The sequence below is a fragment of the Eucyclogobius newberryi genome, unplaced genomic scaffold (genome assembly GCF_026437365.1).
Source record: "Eucyclogobius newberryi isolate DKJ021-1_F unplaced genomic scaffold, fEucNew1.0.hap1 SCAF_9, whole genome shotgun sequence".
Classification (NCBI taxonomy): domain Eukaryota; kingdom Metazoa; phylum Chordata; class Actinopteri; order Gobiiformes; family Gobiidae; genus Eucyclogobius; species Eucyclogobius newberryi.
In genome coordinates, this window is record NW_027316532.1 from 1,648,408 (window position 1) to 1,665,803 (window position 17,396).

Below are 17,396 nucleotides of genomic sequence, written 5' to 3' on the forward strand. Positions count from 1 at the left end.
TAAACATGGACCGGCCTCCTGCTGGTGCCCAGAGTCAGGACTAAACATGGAGCGGCCTCCTGCTGGTGCCAGAGTCAGGACTAAACATGGAGCGGCCTCCTGCTGGTGCCAGAGTCAGGACTAAACATGGACCGGCCTCCTGCTGGTGCCAGAGTCAGGACTAAACATGGAGCGGCCTCCTGCTGGTGCCAGAGTCAGGACTAAACATGGACCGGCCTCCTGCTGGTGCCAGAGTCAGGACTAAACATGGACCGGCCTCCTGCTGGTGCCAGAGTCAGGACTAAACATGGACCGGCCTCCTGCTGGTGCCAGAGTCAGGACTAAACATGGAGCGGCCTCCTGCTGGTGCCAGAGTCAGGACTAAACATGGACCGGCCTCCTGCTGGTGCCAGAGTCAGGACTAAACATGGAGCGGCCTCCTGCTGGTGCCAGAGTCAGGACTAAACATGGTCCGGCCTCCTGCTGGTGCCAGAGTCAGGACTAAACATGGAGCGGCCTCCTGCTGGTGCCAGAGTCAGGACTAAACATGGACCGGCCTCCTGCTGGTGCCAGAGTCAGGACTAAACATGGAGCGGCCTCCTGCTGGTGCCAGAGTCAGGACTAAACATGGACCGGCCTCCTGCTGGTGCCAGAGTCAGGACTAAACATGGACCGGCCTCCTGCTGGTGCCAGAGTCAGGACTAAACATGGAGCGGCCTCCTGCTGGTGCCAGAGTCAGGACTAAACATGGACCGGCCTCCTGCTGGTGCCCAGAGTCAGGACTAAACATGGAGCGGCCTCCTGCTGGTGCCAGAGTCAGGACTAAACATGGAGCGGCCTCCTGCTGGTGCCAGAGTCAGGACTAAACATGGACCGGCCTCCTGCTGGTGCCAGAGTCAGGACTAAACATGGACCGGCCTCCTGCTGGTGCCAGAGTCAGGACTAAACATGGACCGGCCTCCTGCTGGTGCCCAGAGTCAGGACTAAACATGGAGCGGCCTCCTGCTGGTGCCAGAGTCAGGACTAAACATGGAGCGGCCTCCTGCTGGTGCCAGAGTCAGGACTAAACATGGACCGGCCTCCTGCTGGTGCCAGAGTCAGGACTAAACATGGAGCGGCCTCCTGCTGGTGCCAGAGTCAGGACTAAACATGGACCGGCCTCCTGCTGGTGCCAGAGTCAGGACTAAACATGGACCGGCCTCCTGCTGGTGCCCAGAGTCAGGACTAAACATGGAGCGGCCTCCTGCTGGTGCCAGAGTCAGGACTAAACATGGAGCGGCCTCCTGCTGGTGCCAGAGTCAGGACTAAACATGGACCGGCCTCCTGCTGGTGCCAGAGTCAGGACTAAACATGGAGCGGCCTCCTGCTGGTGCCAGAGTCAGGACTAAACATGGACCGGCCTCCTGCTGGTGCCAGAGTCAGGACTAAACATGGACCGGCCTCCTGCTGGTGCCAGAGTCAGGACTAAACATGGACCGGCCTCCTGCTGGTGCCAGAGTCAGGACTAAACATGGAGCGGCCTCCTGCTGGTGCCAGAGTCAGGACTAAACATGGACCGGCCTCCTGCTGGTGCCAGAGTCAGGACTAAACATGGACCGGCCTCCTGCTGGTGCCAGAGTCAGGACTAAACATGGACCGGCCTCCTGCTGGTGCCCAGAGTCAGGACTAAACATGGAGCGGCCTCCTGCTGGTGCCAGAGTCAGGACTAAACATGGAGCGGCCTCCTGCTGGTGCCAGAGTCAGGACTAAACATGGACCGGCCTCCTGCTGGTGCCAGAGTCAGGACTAAACATGGAGCGGCCTCCTGCTGGTGCCAGAGTCAGGACTAAACATGGACCGGCCTCCTGCTGGTGCCAGAGTCAGGACTAAACATGGACCGGCCTCCTGCTGGTGCCCAGAGTCAGGACTAAACATGGAGCGGCCTCCTGCTGGTGCCAGAGTCAGGACTAAACATGGAGCGGCCTCCTGCTGGTGCCAGAGTCAGGACTAAACATGGACCGGCCTCCTGCTGGTGCCAGAGTCAGGACTAAACATGGAGCGGCCTCCTGCTGGTGCCAGAGTCAGGACTAAACATGGACCGGCCTCCTGCTGGTGCCAGAGTCAGGACTAAACATGGACCGGCCTCCTGCTGGTGCCAGAGTCAGGACTAAACATGGACCGGCCTCCTGCTGGTGCCAGAGTCAGGACTAAACATGGAGCGGCCTCCTGCTGGTGCCAGAGTCAGGACTAAACATGGACCGGCCTCCTGCTGGTGCCAGAGTCAGGACTAAACATGGAGCGGCCTCCTGCTGGTGCCAGAGTCAGGACTAAACATGGTCCGGCCTCCTGCTGGTGCCAGAGTCAGGACTAAACATGGAGCGGCCTCCTGCTGGTGCCAGAGTCAGGACTAAACATGGACCGGCCTCCTGCTGGTGCCAGAGTCAGGACTAAACATGGAGCGGCCTCCTGCTGGTGCCAGAGTCAGGACTAAACATGGACCGGCCTCCTGCTGGTGCCAGAGTCAGGACTAAACATGGACCGGCCTCCTGCTGGTGCCAGAGTCAGGACTAAACATGGAGCGGCCTCCTGCTGGTGCCAGAGTCAGGACTAAACATGGAGCGGCCTCCTGCTGGTGCCAGAGTCAGGACTAAACATGGACCGGCCTCCTGCTGGTGCCAGAGTCAGGACTAAACATGGACCGGCCTCCTGCTGGTTCTACTCTGACAATGTTCAAATCTCAGATAAAAACAGTTTGGATGTTTCTTTGCACTCTTCTCTTTTGTTTGTGATTTCATTAGTTCAGACGATCAGTTGGATTGACTTAAAAAGGATTTTAAAGGAGTTGGAAAACACGTGACCCTCTGTGTGTATTTATATATATTATATATATATGTATGTACATATACATGTATGTATGTATGTATGTATATATATATTATATATATATGTATGTATATAATGTGTATATATATATATATATATATATATATATATATATATATATATATATATATATATATATATATATATATATATATATATATATATATATAGTCTGTTATACATCAGCCCTGGTCATTCTGGACGTAAACAGTGCATTACAGGGCTTTAGGCCCGGTGGGCGGGGCTTACTCAGAGTAGGTCCACAGATTGAGAATGACTCTTGGGTGAGAGTGTCCAGATGTCTGCTGGTCATGTGCAGCCGGCCACAGGGTCATTAGTTTGAATCCCGGCTCTGACAATTTACTGCATGTCCTCCCAACTCTCTCACCCCCATTTCACACTGAGCTGTCCTGTCTAATAAGCAGAGGTCACTAAAGGTCAGCAGAGGCCTCTAAAGGTCAGCAGAGGTTACTAAAGGTCAGCAAATGTCAGCAGAGGTCACTCAAGGTCAGCAGAGGCCTCTAAAGGTCAGCAGAGGTTACTAAAGGTCAGCAAATGTCAGCAGAGGTCACTCAAGGTCAGCAGAGGCCTCTAAAGGTCAGCAGAGGTTACTAAATGTCAGCAGAGGTCACTCAAGGTCAGCAGAGGCCTCTAAAGGTCAGCAGAGGTTACTAAAGGTCAGCAGAGGTCACTCAAGGTCAGCAGGTGACTGGAGTCTTGTTTTGCAGTGGTCGGCTGCTGCTCCGCTGCTCTTCAGGAAACTCAGCCATCCAGATCTTTCTCCAAACGCCAAGACCAAGACCCGACTGAGCAGACAGCTGAGCCAGGAGGAGACCAGGACCATGACAGGTGAGACCAGGACCATGACAGGTGAGACCAGGACCATGACAGGTGAGACCAGGACCATGACAGGTGAGACCAGGACCATGACAGGTGAGACCAGGACCATGACAGGTGAGACCAGGACCATGACAGGTGAGACCAGGACCATGACAGGTCTAAACCAGGACTAAACCAGGACTAAACCAGGTCTAAACCAGGACTAAACCAGGACTAAACCAGGACTAAACCAGGTCTAAACCAGGACTAAACCAGGACTAAACCAGGTCTAAACCAGGACTAAACCAGGTCTAAACCAGGACTAAACCAGGACTAAACCAGGACTAAACCAGGACTAAACCAGGTCCAAACCAGGACTAAACCAGGTGTAAACCAGGTCTAAACCAGGACTAAACCAGGACTAAACCAGGACTAAACCAGGACTAAACCAGGACTAAACCAGGTCTAAACCAGGACTAAACCAGGTGTAAACCAGGTCTAAACCAGGACTAAACCAGGACTAAACCAGGACTAAACCAGGTCTAAACCAGGACTAAACCAGGTCTAAACCAGAACTAAACCAGGTCTAAACCAGGACTAAACCAGGTCTAAACCAGGACTAAACCAGGTGTAAACCAGGTCTAAACCAGGACTAAACCAGGACTAAACCAGGACTAAACCAGGTCTAAACCAGGACTAAACCAGGTCTAAACCAGAACTAAACCAGGCCTGTTCTTGTCTGATTTCAGGTAAACAGCTGCTGCCTCTGTCCTGCAGTTTGTACAGTCAGCTCTCACCTGGACCTGGCCCTGGCCCTGGCCCTGGACCTGGCCCGTCAGAGGGAGACCTGCTGAGGATGAGAGGACACACTCTGGGACAGTCGGCTCCCTCTCTGACCGCTCTGGTACTTTCACTCTTTGCTTTTGTCACAGTTGAGTAGAAATCAAACATTTGTGTTCGATTCTTCTCACTTCTGATGCCAAACACATCAGACTGAAACGACCCTGAAATACCCTTGTGCTCAACATAAAACACTCATCCAGGAGTGTTCCACTGTAGAAAAATGGTCAGTTCTTTTCATTAAGTCATCATTTTAAGTTTTCTCCCTCCGGAGCTGCTGCTGCTGGGATTTCGGGCATTACAAAAATAAATTGAAATTGAACAGAATGTTTAAATCCCTCAAAGAGTCCCCGTTTAAAGGTCCATATCATGCAAACTGGACCTGTCAGAGCGTGTAACCTTCTTACAGAGCTGTTGGTGCCTCATATCTGTGCCCAAAGTTCTTGATTCCTGCGTCTTTAGCTAGAGAACAGTCTCTCTCCTTCTCCTCGGATGAGCAGACGGGCGGGGCTACTCACAGGATGAGTCACACCCACAGCAACACGTCATCCCTGTAAAGTGCCCGGCACACTTCCTGTTTCAGCCCCTCCTCCAGGAAGCACTCTGTACCTGGAACACGCCCCAGATGGTCCGAAGTTGATCAGATTTGTCCATTTCCAAATTGAGTCCAAATGTTAGTTTTTCCACTTGCCTGATGTCTGTCCCTCTCTCAGTCCTTGATCGTTGGTGATGTTTGTGTCCATTTGCCTGATGTCTGTCCCTCTCTCAGTCCCAGAACACGTGCGAGTGGTTTGCCTCCTGGTGGCGCTGTTGCATTTCCCTGTAATAATGAGACCTTTGACACGACAGACGACAGTCAGTTCCAGTCTCCACCACAAGGGTTCCCTCAGAGTGGGTCAGGGTCAGAGGTCAGGGTTCCCTCAGAGTGGGTCAGGGGTCAGGGTTCCCTCAGAGTGGTTTGCATCAGATCCTCAGTGTAGAAAGTGAGAGCGCCTTCTGGTGGAGAACATACATTTATCAGAGTATGTAGTCATTTTTGATGTTTTAAGTGGTATAAATGTGTTTCTTGTAAGTTTATAATAAACATTTTCTCTTTTCTCATCTTTGTCGATATGTTTGACGCTTCATTGGACCTAAAATACCATTAACATTAAAATATACTATTCGTGACCTTTCAGATGCCGTTCTTAACTATGTTGAAATAATGATTGTTTGTGTGTTTGACCAGAGTCAGAATTACACAGGACCACAACAAGCGAACACAATAGAACAAACAAACCAAAAAAAAGAGCCCACAGACTGAGCCAAAAAGAGATCAGAGGGTGGAGGGAAAACCAGTTTCGATGTAAAAAAAAAAAGGCCCTCCAATACGATTAATATAACTCTTTCACCTGGAGATTTACAAACTCAAGTTGGCCCACATTGGCCCACATTGGCCCACATAGGCCCACATACTCACATGTCTCCAGTACAGTCCAGGTCCTTTCATTGAAATAAATAAAATAAAAAGGAGGAAATGTCAAATGCCGACGCCCCTTCAGCTGTAGTGAATCTTGTTATTTTTCCATTCACATTGATGCTCAGCGCTGCAGGATAAAGCAGAGCGTATTCCACCTTCTTTTCTCTCAGGCGGGTTTCACCGGATCAAAAGCTTTTCGTTTTTTGACCACTTACGCTGAGAAGTCATTGAAGAAAGAGACTTGGGGTTTGGCTGATCCCTGGATGCCGCCATGGCACGTTGTTTATCTCTGAAGTTGTGGAATTTCAGTTTAATGAGCCAGAGAGCCATGTGCACGGCCAATCTGTAATATCCCAGCTTTTGTTGTAAGTGTGAGATGTTCAGGGATCCAGGGCCGCATGTGCTTGACCACAACTCAAATACACTCTTAGAGTCGACTACGAAACAGGACAAAGAGATCTTTATGATCTTTATGATCTTTATGATCTTTATGATCTTTATGATCGTGTGTTTGTGTTTCAGAAGGAGCTGAGTTTGCCGCGCAGAGGAAGTTTGTGAGTTCACACTACTCGCTTACCCACAATGCTCTGCTTCACCCACAATGCTCTGCTTCACCCACAATGCTCTGCTTCACCCACAATGCTCTGCTTCACCCACAATGCTCTGCTTCACCCACAATGCTCTGCTTCACCCACAATGCTCTGCTTCACAGCACATGTGATGTAGCTCATTAGAGTTGACGACACAGTTACATAACAAAAAATAAGACAACGAAAGTTCATGTTTTTTTAGTTTTTTTTTAAGCAAATGTATCATATTAGATTGTGTCTTTGAGCAGGACACTTCCTCAGACTGCCATTGTGTCTTTGAGCAGGACACTTCCTCAGACTGAGGCCCTGCCATTGTGTCTTTGAGCAGGACACTTCCTCAGACTGAGGCCCTGCCATTGTGTCTTTGAGCAGGACACTTCCTCAGACTGAGGTCTGACCACCTGACCTCCTAACTACATGACCTCCTGACCTCCAGTGCAGGTCAAAGGAAACCAAGCTCTGTTTCTGAACAGCTGAAGGGTTTTTGTCTGAACAGCTTTTCAGCTGTTGTGTTGAACTGAACCAGGATCATGAGGTTTAGTCCTGCTTTAGTCCTGTTTTAGTCCTGTTTTAGACCTGCTTTAGACCTGCTTTATTCCTGCTTTAGACCTGCTTTAGACCTGCTTTAGACCTGCTTTAGACCTGCTTTAGACCTGTTTTAGACCTGCTTTATTCCTGCTTTAGACCTGCTTTAGACCTGCTTTAGACCTGCTTTAGACCTGCTTTAGACCTGTTTTAGACCTGCTTTAGACCTGCTTTAGACCTGCTTTAGACCTGCTTTAGACCTGCTTTAGACCTGCTTTAGACCTGTTTTAGACCTGCTTTAGACCTGCTTTAGACCTGCTTTAGACCTGTTTTGGTCCTGCTTTAGACCTGCTTTAGACCTGGTCCCTGTCCTGGTTCTGGTCCCGGTCCTGGTCTTAGTCCCGGTCCTGGGCCCGGTCCTGGTCCTCGTCCTGGTCCTCCTCCTCATCCTCGTCCTTGTCCCGGTCCTGGTCCTGGTCCTGGTTCTCGTCCCGGTCCCCATCCTTGTCCTCGTCCTTTACCTGGTCCTGGTCCTGGTCTCGTTCCCGTTCCTCGTCCTAGTCCCGGTCCTGGTCCTCGTCCCGGTCCCCATCCTTGTCCTCGTCCTTTACCTGGTCCTGGTCCTGGTCTCGTTCCCGTTCCTCGTCCTAGTCCCGGTCCTGTTCCTCGTCCTTGTCCTGGTGCTGGTCCTAGTCCCTGTCCCCATCCTGGTCCTGGTCCTGGTCCTCGTCCCTGTCCCCATCCTGGTCCTGGTCCTCGTCCTCGTCCCCGTCCTGGTCCTGGTCATGATCCTGGTCATGATCCTGGTCCTGGTCCTGGTCCTGGTCCTGGTCCTCATCCCTGTCCCCGTCCTGGTCCCGGTCCTGGTCCTGGTCCCCGTCCTGGTCCTCGTCCCCGTCCTGGTCCCGGTCCTGGTCCCCGTCCTGGTCCCCGTCCTGGTCCCGGTCCTGGTCCCCGTCCTGGTCCCCGTCCTGGTCCCGGTCCTGGTCCTGGTCCCCGTCCTGGTCCTCGTCCCCGTCCTGGTCCCGGTCCTGGTCCCCGTCCTGGTCCCCGTCCTGGTCCCGGTCCTGGTCCCCGTCCTGGTCCCCGTCCTGGTCCCCGTCCTCGTCCCCGTCCTGGTCCTGGTCCCCGTCCTGGTCCCGGTCCTGGTCCTGGTCCCCGTCCTGGTCCTCGTCCCCGTCCTGGTCCTCGTCCCCGTCCCTCCCATGTGTGATGTGTGAGTCTATTCTCAGCTGCAGATAAGCCTCTGTCTCACTTCCAGGAACAGCAGGGACACAGAGCTCTGCTGTGCCCAGGCTCGGAGCACTAACCCTGGGCACACACTCTGCTCCAGTCCCTTTGTCTCTCTGGAAGTCCGGAGCGCGGTCTACATCAGGACTTACCCAGAAATCAGGCTCTTTTTCTGGGTGGAAGCTGGTTGTTTGTGGGTTCTTTGTTTTGTCTCTGGTTGTGGACGTGTGTGAGCGGCAAGGGTCAGGATTTGTTCAGGAAAAGAGCAGGTTATCTGGACCTCTGAAGTGGAGGATGTTCTTGAGTGTGTGAGAGTTTGTGGAGGACATGGACACATGATATTCCCGTGGCTCTGACTCACAGCTGCACAAAGAGGATCAGATGAAGATGAAGAGGAGGAGCGAGCGTGCTGCCGCCTCAAACCTGCAGCTGCAGTAAGATGATTCTTATTATTATCACACATAAAAGGATCAAACACGAGTGACGAGAGTGACGAGGTCCAGAGGGAAAGTACTTCACTGCAGTCGTGTTTGCAGTGGAGACATTTGACTTCAACACTTATGGACATAATTATTCCATAGTTTTGTTCCTTTGGAGAAAACAATAATTGTCCAAATAGAGTAAAATAACTTTGACACGTCTCCAGGTGTGTCAGAACATATATGTCCTTTAAGTAAAAGTATCACATACAAATTACCTCTATCAAAGTACTCCCTTAACCTTCCACTTGAAGGAGCCTGTCTCTGTGGGAGGAGCCTGTCTCTGTGGGAGGAGCCTGTCTCTGTGGGAGGAGCATGTCTCTGTGGGAGGAGCGTGTCTCTGTGGGAGGAGCCTGTCTCTGTGGGAGGAGCGTGTCTCTGTGGGAGGAGCGTGTCTCTGTGGGAGGAGCGTGTCTCTGTGGAGGAGCGTGTCTCTGTGGGAGGAGCCTGTCTCTGTGGGAGGAGCATGTCTCTGTGGGAGGAGCGTGTCTCTGTGGGAGGAGCGTGTCTCTGTGGGAGGAGCATGTCTCTGTGGGAGGAGCGTGTCTCTGTGGGAGGAACATGTCTCTGTGGGAGGAGCCTGTCTCTGTGGGAGGAGCCTGTCTCTGTGGGAGGAGCCTGTCTCTGTGGGAGGAGCCTGTCTCTGTGGGAGGAGCCTGTCTCTGTGGGAGGAGCCTGTCTCTGTGGGAGGAGCGGGAGGAGCCTGTCTCTGTGGGAGGAGCCTGTCTCTGTGGGAGGAGCCTGTCTCTGTGGGAGGAGCATGTCTCTGTGGGAGGAGCCTGTCTCTGTGGGAGGAGCATGTCTCTGTGGGAGGAGCGTGTCTCTGTGGGAGGAGCCTGTCTCTGTGGGAGGAGCCTGTCTCTGTGGGAGGAGCGTGTCTCTGTGGGAGGAGCCTGTCTCTGTGGGAGGAGCGTGTCTCTGTGGGAGGAGCCTGTCTCTGTGGGAGGAGCGTGTCTCTGTGGGAGGAGCCTGTCTCTGTGGGAGGAGCATGTCTCTGTGGGAGGAGCCTGTCTCTGTGGGAGGAGCCTGTCTCTGTGGGAGGAGCATGTCTCTGTGGGAGGAGCATGTCTCTGTGGGAGGAGCGTGTCTCTGTGGGAGGAGCGTGTCTCTGTGGGAGGAGCGTGTCTCTGTGGGAGGAGCATGTCTCTGTGGGAGGAGCGTGTCTCTGTGGGAGGAGCGTGTCTCTGTGGGAGGAGCCTGTCTCTGTGGGAGGAGCGTGTCTCTGTGGGAGAAGCGTGTCTCTGTGGGAGGAGCCTGTCTCTGTGGGAGGAGCGTGTCTCTGTGGGAGGAGCATGTCTCTGTGGGAGGAGCATGTCTCTGTGGGAGGAGCATGTCTCTGTGGGAGGAGCATGTCTCTGTGGGAGGAGCGTGTCTCTGTGGGAGGAGCGTGTCTCTGTGGGAGGAGCATGTCTCTGTGGGAGGAGCATGTCTCTGTGGGAGGAGCATGTCTCTGTGGGAGGAGCATGTCTCTGTGGGAGGAGCCTGTCTCTGTGGGAGGAGCATGTCTCTGTGGGAGGAGCCTGTCTCTGTGGGAGGAGCATGTCTCTGTGGGAGGAGCGTGTCTCTGTGGGAGGAGCGTGTCTCTGTGGGAGGAGCGTGTCTCTGTGGGAGGAGCGTGTCTCTGTGGGAGGAGCGTGTCTCTGTGGGAGGAGTGTGTCTCTGTGGGAGGAGCCTGTCTCTGTGGGAGGAGCCTGTCTCTGTGGGAGGAGCGTGTCTCTGTGGGAGAAGCGTGTCTCTGTGGGAGGAGCCTGTCTCTGTGGGAGGAGCGTGTCTCTGTGGGAGGAGCATGTCTCTGTGGGAGGAGCATGTCTCTGTGGGAGGAGCATGTCTCTGTGGGAGGAGCATGTCTCTGTGGGAGGAGCATGTCTCTGTGGGAGGAGCGTGTCTCTGTGGGAGGAGCATGTCTCTGTGGGAGGAGCATGTCTCTGTGGGAGGAGCATGTCTCTGTGGGAGGAGCATGTCTCTGTGGGAGGAGCCTGTCTCTGTGGGAGGAGCATGTCTCTGTGGGAGGAGCCTGTCTCTGTGGGAGGAGCCTGTCTCTGTGGGAGGAGCATGTCTCTGTGGGAGGAGCCTGTCTCTGTGGGAGGAGCATGTCTCTGTGGGAGGAGCATGTCTCTGTGGGAGGAGCATGTCTCTGTGGGAGGAGCGTGTCTCTGTGGGAGGAGCGTGTCTCTGTGGGAGGAGCATGTCTCTGTGGGAGGAGCATGTCTCTGTGGGAGGAGCATGTCTCTGTGGGAGGAGCATGTCTCTGTGGGAGGAGCCTGTCTCTGTGGGAGGAGCATGTCTCTGTGGGAGGAGCGTGTCTCTGTGGGAGGAGCCTGTCTCTGTGGGAGGAGCATGTCTCTGTGGGAGGAGCGTGTCTCTGTGGGAGGAGCGTGTCTCTGTGGGAGGAGCATGTCTCTGTGGGAGGAGCATGTCTCTGTGGGAGGAGCATGTCTCTGTGGGAGGAGCATGTCTCTGTGGGAGGAGCATGTCTCTGTGGGAGGAGCATGTCTCTGTGGGAGGAGCATGTCTCTGTGGGAGGAGCCTGTCTCTGTGGGAGGAGCATGTCTCTGTGGGAGGAGCATGTCTCTGTGGGAGGAGCCTGTCTCTGTGGGAGGAGCATGTCTCTGTGGGAGGAGCCTGTCTCTGTGGGAGGAAACAGATGAAACACATTTGTTGTGTCAAACCTCAGGATCCTAAGCCCCGCCCCCCTCAGGCCCTCTCTCTCTCCCTCCACGTGCCCCTCCGATCGCCCACTCTCCGCCCCTGCACATCTGCGAGGAAACCCCTTCATCTTGAGGTAAGCCCCGCCCCCTCACCTGGATACACTGAGCATGTGCGTGAGTTGCCGTGCTCTGATTGGTCACTAACACTTTAATGACCTCACACTCAGAAGACAACCGGTCCACTTTGGAGCCCTTGGTGTGGATTGTGTTTCCTCCTCAGGGCTCCGCGTAGTCTCTGGTCCTGGTCTTGGTCTGGTATCTCTGGTCCTGGTCTTGGTCTGGTATCTCTGGTCCTGGTCTTGGTCTGGTATCTCTGGTCCTGGTCTTGGTCTGGTATCTCTGGTCCTGGTCTTGGTCTGGTATCTCTGGTCCTGGTCTTGGTCTGGTATCTCTGGTCCTGGTCTTGGTCTGGTATCTCTGGTCCTGGTCTTGGTCTGGTATCTCTGGTCCTGGTCTTGGTCTGGTATCTCTGGTCCTGGTCTTGGTCTGGTATCTCTGGTCCTGGTCTTGGTCTGGTATCTCTGGTCCTGGTCTTGGTCTGGTATCTCTGGTCCTGGTCTTGGTCTGGTATCTCTGGTCCTTCTCAGATGGTTCTCTCTGGCTTGATGAATGCAGATCTTTGCTTTAAATCAACTTAACCCTGATCCATTATCATTTGAACCTGATCAGATGTAGGTTTCCTCCATTAACGAGACGTATTCTTAAGTTCTTGTGCCCTTGTATCCTTGTGCCCTTATGCCCTTGTGTTTTTGTGTCCTTGTGTCCTTATGCCCTTGTGTCCTTGTGTTCTTTTGCCCTTGTGTCCTTGTATCCTTGTGTCCTTCTGTCCTTGTGCCCTTGTGCCCTTGTATCCTTGTGTCCTTGTGCCCTCGTGCCCCCGTGCCCTTGTGTCCTTCTATCCTTGTGTCCTTGTATCCTTGTGCCCTTGTATCCTTGTGCCCTTGTGTCCTTCTGTCCTTGTGCCCTTGTATCCTTGTGTCCTTGTGCCCTCGTGCCCTCGTGCCCTTGTGTCCTTCTATCCTTGTGTCCTTGTATCCTTGTGCCCTTGTATCCTTGTGCCCTTGTGTCCTTGTATCCTTGTGCCCTTGTGCCCTTGTATCCTTGTGTCCTTGTGCCCTTGTGTCCTTGTGCCCTTGTGTTCTTGTGCCCTTGTATCCTTGTGCCCTTGTGTTCTTGTGTTCTTGTGTCCTTGTGCTCTTGTGTCCTTGTGCCCTTGTGTCCTTGTGCCCTTGTGCCCTTGTGTCCTTGTGTCCTTGTGCCTTTGTGCTTTTGTGCCCTTGTGTTCTTGTGCACTTGTGCCCTTGTGTTCTTGTGCCCTTGTATCCTTGTGCCCTTGTGCCCTTGTGTCCTTGTGCCCTTTTGTCCTTGTGTCCTTGTGCCCTTGTGTCCTTGTGTCCTTGTGTCCTTGTGCCCTTATGCCCTTGTGTTCTTGTGCCCTTGTGTCCTTGTGCCCTTGTGTCCTTGTGCCCTTGTGTCCTTGTGCCCTTGTGTCCTTTTGCCCTTGTGTCCTTGTGCCCTTGTGCCCTTGTGTCCTTGTGTCCTTATGCCCTTGTGTCCTTGTGCCCTTGTGCCCTTGTGTCCTTGTATCCTTGTGCCCTTATGCCCTTATGCCCTTGTGTTTTTGTGTCCTTGTGTCCTTGTGTCCTTATGCCCTTGTGTCCTTGTGTTCTTTTGCCCTTGTGTCCTTGTATCCTTGTGTCCTTGTGCCCTTGTGTCCTTGTGCCATTATGCCCTTATGCCCTTGTGCTCTTGTGTCCTTGTATCCTTGTGTCCTTATGCCCTAGACCTGGTTTAGTCCTGGTTTAGACCTGGTTTAGACCTGGTTTAGACCTGGTTTAGACCTGTTTAGACCTGGTTTAGTCCTGGTTTAGACCTGGTTTAGTCCTGGTTTAGACCTGGTTTAGTCCTGGTTTAGACCTGGTTTAGACCTGGTTTAGACCTGGTTTAGACCTGTTTAGACCTGGTTTAGTCCTGGTTTAGACCTGGTTTAGACCTGGTTTAGTCCTGGTTTAGACCTGGTTTAGACCTGGTTTAGTCCTGGTTTAGTCCTGGTTTAGACCTGGTTTAGACCTGGTTTAGTCCTGGTTTAGTCCTGGTTTAGACCTGGTTTAGTCCTGGTTTAGACCTGGTTTAGACCTGGTTTAGTCCTGGTTTAGACCTGGTTTAGACCTGGTTTAGTCCTGGTTTAGTCCTGGTTTAGACCTGGTTTAGACCTGGTTTAGACCTGGTTTAGACCTGGTTTAGTCCTGGTTTAGACCTGGTTTAGACCTGGTTTAGTCCTGGTTTAGTCCTGGTTTAGACCTGGTTTAGACCTGTGTCACGGGTTCGTGTTTAGCTTCCGTGAAAAAAAAATGATGGCACAGTTTAAAAAATTCGAGTGGTGATTTTTATTCACACTCAAAAACAGTGGAAAAAACGCACGGCGGGGACTCAGTTTAGACCTGGTTTAACTTGTGTTTAATACGTGTAGAACATTAAATGTGGTTATAAACATGAACTGTCTGTCTGCAGTTGCCGCGGCAGCAACAGGAAAAGTCTCATATTTTCAAGCACCTCCCCCACTCTGCCCCGCCCACATTCCCCTCTGCACACAGGTAACTCCGCCCTTGTGTCTTTATGTTTCGCCTCTGTCAGAGTCACATGACTCTTGTGTTCCAGGACCCAGCCCTTTGGAAAGTCCACGCAACTTCTCCCCAAACACGGCACATTTCTCATTTGTGCCGTCCAGAAGGTTTGAGTCATCAATGTCAAGAACACGCTTATGACACGCTTAGGACACGCTTATAACATGCTTAGGACACGCTTATGACACGCTTATGACACGCTTAGAACACGCTTATGACACGCTTAGGACACGCTTAGAACACACTTAGAACACGCTTATGACACGCTTATGACACGCTTAGAACACGCTTAGAACACGCTTATGACACGCTTAGGACACGCTTAGGACACGCTTATAACATGCTTATGACACGCTTAGGACACGCTTATAACATGCTTAGGACACGCTTAGAACACACTTAGAACACGCTTAGAACACGCTTAGAACACGCTTATGACACGCTTAGGACACGCTTAGGACACGCTTAGGACACGCTTAGAACACGCTTATGACACACTTATGACACGCTTAGGACACGCTTAGGACACGCTTAGGACACGCTTAGAACACGCATATGACACGCTTAGGACACGCTTAGGACACGCTTAGAACACGCTTAGAACACGATTATGACACGCTTAGGACACGCTTAGGACACGCTTAGGACACGCTTAGGACACGCTTAGGACACGCTTAGGACACGCTTATGACACGCTTAGGACACGCTTAGGACACGCTTAGGACACGCTTAGGACACGCTTAGGACACATTTTGAACACGCTTACAACACGTTTGTCATCCGTCTGGTTTTGTTAAATTTAATTTCTTTTGTCATTTAGAACAAACTTGAATCAAATTGTGTCCTGAAAATATTGAGTTAAATTGTGTAAAAGTGAAGTTTGCCATCATGACTTTCCTTCATGTTTCTCAACAGCATCAGCCACAGAACAGACAGTTAACTCCGCCTCCAACCTCTGACCCCTGTGTGACCCCTTTGTTACCTCTGACCCCGTGTGACCTCTGCATGGCTTTTGTCTGATGTTAGTCCTGGTCTCAGTCTTTGTCCTGGTCCTGGTCTCAGTCGTTAGCCGTTAGCATGAGGCCATATTATCTGCCCCGGGAGTTCTCACATGTTATTGTAATAGCAGTGTACGTAGCCCCGTCTGCTAACGCTGACAAAGCCTGTGAAGCTTTGTTCTCCATCACAAGCAGATGCAAAACACAGCACCCACAGGCTCTCTTCCTCATCTCTGGTGACTTTAACCACGCTTCTCCCTCTTCTGTTCTACCAACATACACCCAGTATGTTACCTGCCCCACCAGAGACAATAGAACATTAGACTTGTTTTTTGCCAACACCAAGGAGGCTTATTCCTCTCCCCCCCTCCCTCCCCTGGGCAGCTCGGACCACAACCTTGTACATCTGAGGCCTGTGTATGAACCCATCGTGCGCAGGCAGCCTGTGGTGTCCCGTGAGGTGAGGATGTGGTCTGCTGAGAGCGAGGAGGCTCTGAGGGACTGCTTCAGCACCACTGTCTGGACTGAGCTTTATGACCCACATGGGGAGGACATCAACACCATCACAGAGTGCATCACGGACTACATCAACTTCTGTTTTGAGAACATTGTTCCCTCCCGGACAGTGCGGTGTTTTCCAAACAACAAGCCATGGATTAACCGTGAACTGAAGGCTCTGCTGAAGGAGAAGAAGAGAGCCTTCAGGTCAAGGAACAAGGAGGAGCTGAGGACTGTGCAGAAGGAGCTGAGGAGGAAGATCAGGCAGGCTGAGGCCGGCTACAAGAGGAGGATGGAGGAGCAGCTGCAGCAGAAGAACATTCAGGGAGTGTGGAGGAGCCTGAAAACCATCTCGGGCTTCAAAATCCCCCCTGCCCAGACAGAGGGGGATCTACAGTGGGTGAATTATTTAAATGCTCACTTCTTGAGATTTGATCAATCACCCGCCCCTCCCCCTGTACAGCTGCATGCTCCCTCTTCCACAGCTGGACAATGGCCCACACCTGTTCCTCTTCACACCTCTGCTCTGGCCCATCAGCTCCCCACTTCGCCTGGACTCACCCATCCCCCCAGCACACGGTCCCCCTGCCAACCACTGACTGTCACAGCAGCACAGGTGAGGAGTGAGCTGAAGAGGATTAAAGTGAGGAAGGCAGCAGGACCTGACGGCATCAGCCCCAGGCTCCTTAAGTCCTGCAGATGAACTGTGTGGAGTGATGGAGCATGTCTTCAACATGAGCCTGAAGCTGAGGGTGGTACCACAGGTCTGAAGACCTCCTGTCTGGTACCTGTGCCCAAGACACCGCGCCCCAAAGACCTCAACAGCTTCAGGCCAGTGTCTCTCACGTCCCACCTGATGAAGACACTGGAGCGGCTGGTCCTGGACCACCTCCGCTCCACCGTGAGCTCAGCCATGGACCCGCTGCAGTTTGCATATCGGTCTGGCATCGGAGTGGAGGACGCCGTCATCTCCTGCTGCACCGCTCTCTCTCTCTCACCTGGAAAAGCCTGGCAGCTCTGTGAGGATTCTGTTCTTCGATCTTTCCAGCGCCTTCAACACCATCAGCTCCTGAGGGACAAGCTGGAGACGGCTGGTGTGGAGTACGACCTGGCAGAGTGGATCCTGGACGACCTCACAGACCGACCCCAGTTTGTGAGAGCCCGGAACTGTGTGTCTGACACTCGGACCTGCAGTGTGGGGGCGCCCCAGGGCACTGTCCTCGCGCCCTTTCTCTTCACCCTTTACACTGCAGACTTCAGACATGACACGGACAGCTGTGTCCTGCAGAAGTTCTGACGACTTTGCCATCATCGGACTCATCACGGACGACGATGATGTGGAGTGCAGAGGACTGGAGCAGGACTTTGTGGACTGGTGTCAGCGGAACCACCTCCTCATCAACGCGGGGAAGACCAAGGAGATGGTGGTGGACTTCCACAGAGGCCACGCCACTGCCCCCTCACCAGTGAACATCCAGGGACGGGACATTGAGAGAGTGACTCATACAAGTACCTGGTGTTCATCTGAACCACAAACTGGACTCATAACACAGACGCACTGTACAGGAAGAGCCAGAGTCGGCTCCACCTCCTGAGTAGACTCAGGTCTTTTGGAGTGACAGGGCCACTCCTGAAGACCTTCTACGACTCTGTGGTGGCATCAGCTCCTGTAGGTGTGGCCTGCTGGAGCAGCAGCATCACAGAGAGGGAGAGGAGGAAGCTGGACAAAGTCCTGGGCTGTCCTCTGGACTCGGTGCAGGAGGTGGGGGACAGAAGGGTCCTGGC

At 52.8% G+C, this 17,396-nt stretch overlaps 2 protein-coding genes across 2 annotated transcripts in view; both read left to right on the forward strand.

Moving 5' to 3' along the window:
- The first annotated feature begins 3,683 nt into the window (after positions 1–3,683).
- On the forward strand, positions 3,684–14,963 carry LOC140354282 (microtubule-associated serine/threonine-protein kinase 2-like). Its single transcript, XM_072439231.1, has 6 exons — positions 3,684–3,711; positions 4,410–4,564; positions 6,482–6,513; positions 14,003–14,085; positions 14,150–14,222; positions 14,936–14,963. The coding sequence occupies exons 1-6, from the start codon at positions 3,684–3,686 to the stop codon at positions 14,961–14,963; spliced, it is 399 nt and encodes a 132-aa protein (XP_072295332.1).
- Positions 14,964–15,003: 40 nt separating this feature from the next.
- Positions 15,004–17,396, forward strand: part of LOC140354283 (microtubule-associated serine/threonine-protein kinase 2-like) — a 31,459-nt gene continuing 29,066 nt past the window's right edge. Inside the window, exon 1 of the mRNA XM_072439232.1 lies at positions 15,004–15,079. Within this exon, the coding sequence (XP_072295333.1) occupies positions 15,004–15,079 (76 nt within the window). The remainder of the gene's footprint in view (positions 15,080–17,396) is intronic.